General features: G+C 31.6%; 1 protein-coding gene across 1 annotated transcript; it reads left to right on the top strand.

Annotated features, from left to right (window-relative positions):
• Positions 1-2366: 2366 nt before the first annotated feature.
• Positions 2367-3297, top strand: LOC308431865 (olfactory receptor 4A47-like; the record flags this gene model as incomplete). The annotated part of the gene is given in 2 exon segments (XM_080931491.1): positions 2367-3272; positions 3274-3297. Coding segments are annotated over 2 exon segments (930 nt in total).
• Positions 3298-7140: the final 3843 nt, after the last annotated feature.

Below are 7140 nucleotides of genomic sequence, written 5' to 3'. Positions count from 1 at the left end.
TATTTATACTTTGAGGTCTTTTTTTCATTCATTCATTCATTTTTTAGACTGGTTCAGTCGAGCCAAATATTTCTCCACCTAAAATGCTAATATAGCAACCTATAGAAGTTCAGAAAGTGACTTTATTTTGTGATAGTGTTAATATAAATAATCAAGCCTAATTTTTTAATGGAAGGTAACATTTCTTTATGATTTGATGTCTTTGTTATAAAGGGAAGTTTGGATAAGTGTGTTGGCCCACTGTTAAGATTCTAGAACTTGAGAGGTAGATGTAGGAAGATCTAGAGTTCAACTCCATTTCAGACAGATAGCAAGTTTGAGATCAATCCAGGCTACATAAGAGTTACCCAAAAAGTAAGAAATTTTGGTACAGGTACTATATGAATGCAAAGTTTTTGTGAATACACCAAGGAGAGGACTGGATCAGATTGTTTCCTAATGGTTTGCTGAAGTCTCTATCACTGTCTTTACTTGATTTAAAATTTTTAGCACACAGAACTTAACAAATCCAAGATTGTGTTTCTGTAAATTTTTTTTTCTTTTTAACAGAAACTCTTGTCAGAGAATGATGACTTGCTCTTTTTTCTTGTATTTTCCAGTAAACACAAAATGACGCACAAAAATTAATTGCTACACATTAGCTACATTTCAATTCTTAGCATTTTAAATACATTATTTGCACTTGATGACAGCTACTCATAAGAAAAATACATACTTTAATCACAAAAGTTTTCTTATTCACAAGCCAATATAAATTAATCAATTTAAGTATTAAAAGTTTACCATGTTTCAGAGATAAATTTATCTCATATTCTAGTTTCAGTCACTTAATGCATTTACAGTGAACAGCAGGGATGGATAATCCTGGTTTCCGCTCAAACAGCTCTAGGCTCTTTAATAGAGTTAAAAATAACTGGCTCCTGAATGTAACATGCAAGAAGTCTAGTGCTGACCACATCTTACTGAAGCTTAGCAAATATGGCAATATAATACTGATGCTGGGTAAAGAAAAACTTCTACAAAATACAGGAAAAAGAAAAACAATCATTAGTCCATGTAAAGGTGTTGATCTTTGAGTGTGTTTTGTCTTCATTTTTCTATAGTATAATGTAGTTTTAACATTTACTAATAACATAGAAAGAATGAAAAGTTTAATGAAATGCTATAAAGTAAATATTTCTAAACACAAAATTATCAGAATAGCATATTCCCAAGATTTTGTCAAATTTCTCTTCATAATTATAATGCCATATTACTCGAATTTTATGAATTTGTATGCCTGTGTTTGATGTGAGATAACTTGAGTCCTTGGGAAGAATGGTGAATGTTCTAAACTGCTGAGTCTACTACCTAATTCTATATTATTTAATTAAAACTATAATCCTAGGCCCTTAATAAAATTTTAACAACTAACTAACAGTATTTATACAGTATTAATTTATACAGTATTAATTTAGATGTTTCTGAGTTTTACATATATGGAAGTATATTGCATTTGAAAATTTGTATATAAAAGTGACATACAAAATAAAATTTAACATGTTTAGAGTTGAAGAAAAAACTGTGTTGCTGCAAAAATATTTAAAGCTGCAAATGTAGCTTTACAAATTGGGTCATTGTTAGATGGTGGAAGAGTGTTAAGACTCATGATTAAAACAAAACAAAGCAAAGCAAAACAAAACAAAATACCCTGGAACTCTTGGAAAAAGAGACTGCTTACTTGTAGAAGTATGGACATAGAAAGGTGATTGTGGCTAAAAGTTTAGAAATGAAAGTTGAGAGCTGCAGAATGCACAACACACACACACACACCCTGAACAATATTTTCTCAGAACCATGGATGTTACAGTATTGTGGCTGAGGTCTCAAATAAAAATGAACATATTATTCAGAACTGGAAGGAATACATCCATTCTCTTATAGCAGCAAACTAGTAACAACCACAGAAATTTTATTGTCTTATACTTGTAGTTCATGACACTTTGAATATATAACTCCCCTAGGTGGGAAACTATTTTTCTGACTTAACCTAAGGTGAACCTATTCATAGATTCTCCTATTGTTCTCTGTTGCTCCCTACTCTTTTTTTAAACTCATGTAAGCTTGCTTTCTCTGAGAAGCTTTTTTAGATTCTGGTGGATTTAGAAATCTCAAAACTGTGAATCTATGGCAGAGCATAAATAAATGTTTACAATGATGCTAATGTAGCTTGTGTTTACCTCTGCCTCTGTTCTCCCCCTCCCCTCTATCTTTATATTTAAACAGATGGATAAGGAGGCACTAATATTATAATATTCTAAGCATATTTTCTTTGTGTTTTAGGTAATATCTTTTATCATCTGAAATCAGAACCAATGAAAGATTAAATGGAACCAAGGAACAATGTAACCTACTTTGTCCTCTTAGGCCTCTCAGAGAATCCAAAGGTGCAGAAAGGACTTTTTGTTCTTTTCTTTCTTTCTTATATTTTGACCATGTTGGGAAACCTTCTCATTGTTATGACTGTAACTATCAGTAACAGCCTGGGCTCACCAATGTATTTCTTTCTTGCTAGCTTGTCATTTGTGGATATTATTTATTCATCAGCCATTTCTCCCAAATTGATTTTAGATTTGTTCTTTGGTCAAAATACAATATCCTTTAGATTTTGTATGATTCAGCTCTTCACAGAACATTTTTTTGGTGGTTCAGAAGTTTTTCTTCTGCTGGTGATGGCCTATGATCGCTATGTGGCTATCTGTAAGCCCTTGCATTATTCAACTATCATGAAGCAATGGGTTTGTGTTGTGTTGTTGATATTATCTTGGATTGGAGGATTTTTGCACTCAGTAATTCAGCTCAGTACTATTTATGAATTACCATTCTGTGGTCCTAATATCATTGATCATTTTATGTGTGACATGTACCCCTTACTGAAACTTGTTTGTATTGATACCTATGTCATTGGCCTCTTAGTGATGGCCAATGGAGGACTGATCTGCACTGTTGTGTTTCTACTCTTACTAATCTCTTATGGTGTCATTCTACACTCTCTAAAGAACTTTAATCAGGAAGGGAGGTGGAAAGCTCTCTCTACATGTGGCTCCCACATCACTGTAGTTGTTTCATTCTTTGTTCCCTGTATTTTCATGTATGCACGACCTGCTAGAACTTTCCCCATTGACAAATTGTTGAGTGTGTTTTACACAGTCATTACCCCAATGATGAACCCCTTAATATATACTCTGAGAAACTCAGAGATAAGAAATGCTATGAAGAAGCTCTGGAGAAGAAAAAATTATTTCAGGACATAAATAAGTGATAATAATGAATGAAGTCATCTGATTGTGATGTCTCCTTATGAGTCATATCTTCTATATTGTGATGTTACTTTCCCTTATTTTAAAAACACCTCTTAAAAATACAAATGAACTAAGTGGTTAAACTGTTAATAAAATTCAATGGTATAATATAACCTTTTTAATAACTTATTTATCATTATACCTGACAGGGATAATGCACATATAGTAAGACACCAATGGATAAGAAGTAATGGGTTAGTGTCTGAGATCTTTATGGATTGCACTCATTTTTCTCTATTTGTAGTCATATTGCTGGATTTTGCTTTATTTTTATGTTGATTTGTTTTTATACCAGTTAAATATTTAAATACCATTAGCATCTTGCCAATATTTCATTTACATTTTATGTAGAATTTGATTACCTTAATTTTGTATAATAAAAGTAATAGATAAAATAGTCAAAATAGAGCCCATAAAATGGGTAAAAATATAGAATTAGTGTACCTATTCATCATTTGGATGCCACCACTCTCAGATGCGAAGGCTGCACTTTACTTTAAGAGTTATTAAGTGAAAACTCTTATCATTCATGAAAAGATTCATGATAGTGATAGATTTAGCAAATTATTTGAAAGACTTTTTTATAGAAAAAATTTCAGTTTTTAAAGAAACATTTTCTAACATATTTTGAGTAGATTTTTGATATTTTCTTTAAAGTTTTATGCATATCAGCTATTCCTAAAATTTATGAAATGTATATCATTTTCCAGAAATCATGCTTAACATAATATTTGCATTTGGTTATTTATCCTGAATACTGACTTCATTAGGCACATGATATTTTTGAACTCACTTTTTACACGGACAAGCACTCTTCACAATGGTTCAGAACCCTCCTCCAAGTTGTTCATCTTGAGAAAAAAAATACCCAAGATAAAAGCTGAGTTGCCAAAGTCCAGTCTCTGTTTACATAGGTAGGTATGGTTAGAAGAGGAAGTTGGCAAGAACTTCTGACCTACTTACATAAATTGAGAAAACATTTATCTATATGCATTAATGGCACAATGCAGTATAGCATGATGGATTCACATTTTCAATGAGGAAAACTTTAATAAAACAACTTGATGAAATAGTAAGATACTTAGGTCACATCAATTCATTTTATTAAAATTTAATTACATCTATTTTATTATATTTGTGAAAAACACACATTTATTTTTCTGTGCTTTATGACTATGTTTTAACTGTGTAATTAATTTAAAGATCTAATTTTAAGTACCAGAGAGATTGCTAAGAAAATAAGGGTGCTTGTCACTAAGACTGATGGACCTCCATTCAATCTCTGGGGGTAACATAATTGAAAGAGAGAACTAACTGTCTTCTGTCCTCCACAATTCACCATGCCACCTAAGCACATGAACATACATACAAATCAATAAATAAACAAGCTAGTAAATAAGTAAAAGAATGTATGAATGTAATAAAAATTTGAAAGTGCTTTATGTATATATATTTTAAGTATTATTTAGTATAAGAGGCAATTCAAGAATTTTTGGATAGTCCTACTCTCTTCCAACAGGATCACATTTTGCATATTTGCTTTTTGTTATCTTCTATTTGTGTACTTGTATATAGAATATATGCACAAATCATAAATAAATGAAATAATTAAAAAGAGAAATAAGATTAAAAGAAGCCACACAGCTTATTACCCTTTCACCAACTGTCCTAAAAAAGTTCTTTTTGTAGCTAAAGAGGCAGTAGTTGTCACACTGCCTCTAATCCTATGCATAGCATGTCATGCATTCCATTACATAAAGCCACTTCTAAATTTCTCTTTGCATTTTATCAGATGGATATTTGTGTAGAGTGTGAACCAGTTATTTTGTAGAACACACTGTATATGCATATTCTAAATTATGCTTGTCTCCTGTTCTCTATGTTAAATTCAATATTAGCTATAGTAGAAATATTTGACAATGGAGGCTGAAGTTTTCTCAGGCACCACATTAAGAAGCACTAACTGTTGTTGATTTCTAAAGTTAAATTTTATCATTTGGTGGTGCTGGTCTTTCCTTATCCCTTCATTGTGCTTCTGTCATTCAAGGTAACTTTGACCTTACCTACAAAATACTTTTTCGGGAGCTATTGAGATTTGGTACTACTATCTTGTTTGGAGCCTCTGTAAATCTTAAGTAGTAGCCCTTACAGAATACTTTGTATCTATATTATATATTGGTGAAAAATTATCTGCTGCTCAGATACAGTTTCTCAAAGAAGGTTGGTATATGTAGCCATATTTATGCCAAAATTCTGAGCAATAAAATTTTAATAGATCACAGGCTACCAATGTTGAATCATACAGCACTTCATTTTGATTTTTACATTTAATTGATACTTGTCTCCAAAAGTTTCTAGCAGGTTCATCTAGTCATAGATATCAGGCTATTCAGCTTGTTTGTAGTGATCTGAAACACACAGGCAGAAATGCTTAGTCAGACTATGAACTTGGAGGCATTCATTATGTCAGTGCTTTGCCTCACTCAAAGCAAGCCAATGCATGTCCTTAATCTATTTATGGTGTAGGAGACTTATAACACCAGAATTCTAATTCTGTTATTTTATAAAGACTCCATGAAGAAGAGGATATTCTATTCTTCAAATGACCTTGGAGGCTTTACAGGGGTAGCCTTGGACTTGACTAGGAAACCGTCTCATAGCAAAGTAAGAAAATAAACAAGCCCTCAACCTTACACAAAAAACTCCAGGCAATTAAGGAGTCTTAAACATGAGGAAATTAGTCTTTTCCAGGGAAAAACACACCAATTGGTCTTTCCTGAAAACATACATACAAAACTATATAAAATGAACAAACACAGACATATAAAAACACACACACATATGCTTGTAACTCCAATTAATTTAAAGATAACATGACTCTGAACGAGAACAAGCAAGAGTATATTGGACAGTATGGAGGGAGAAAAGAGAAGGGTAAATGATATAATTCTATTATAAGCTCAAAAATAGAAAGTATCAAAAATGACATAGGGAAAATAAAGAGAAAGTTTAGTGTTTCATTATAAACACAATACTTCTTTGATTTAAAATTTATATATTCTTATTATTTTAAAATCAGTCCTTTCTCTTAAATTACAAAACAGTTCTAAAAATATAATTTTCTTGTGAAACATAAGTATGCTCTGAGCCTATAGTTTATCAATTTCTAATTATCACTCATGCTTTCTGTGGGACCAAGTGTTACCAACTGTAAGTAAGACTATTAATGACATTAGTCATTTAAAATTTACCAATGGAAGCACAAGGGAAATAGGACCAGATAACTGCTGTTTGCCATTAACTCATGGTATTAATAGAGGTGGTCTGATCAGTGCCAGTCTCTTGTTGTCTTAATGCACACCTTCACCCCATTCAATTGTTTCCTTGCTAAAGGATATGCATATTTAAAAGCAAGATTAGTGAAACAAGAAAATACATACAGATTAATGGAAATAAGAAACATACATAATTACTTATAATTATTTCAGATAAAACGTATTTGAAAGCAAACTTGTAAAGAGAAACACAGAAGCTAGTTATATAATGATAAAACTATCAGTCCTACAAAAGGCTGTAGTGCTTGAATATATATGCACTCAACACAAGACCACCAAATATATAAAACAAACATATATATGGAAGTGAAAATGAATGACTCCAAAATAATAACAGCTAGAGCTTAGCATTCTATTTTTTCCACAAGTCATAAAGATAAAAAAACAAACAAATACTAAAATTAAGACATAGTACAGACAAAATAGATACAACACACATTTGCTAAGTATTTCTTCCTATAGGT

The sequence above is a fragment of the Micromys minutus genome (assembly GCF_963924665.1).
Source record: "Micromys minutus genome assembly, chromosome: 17".
Taxonomy (NCBI): domain Eukaryota; kingdom Metazoa; phylum Chordata; class Mammalia; order Rodentia; family Muridae; genus Micromys; species Micromys minutus.
This window is presented reverse-complemented; position numbering and strand designations above follow the sequence as displayed.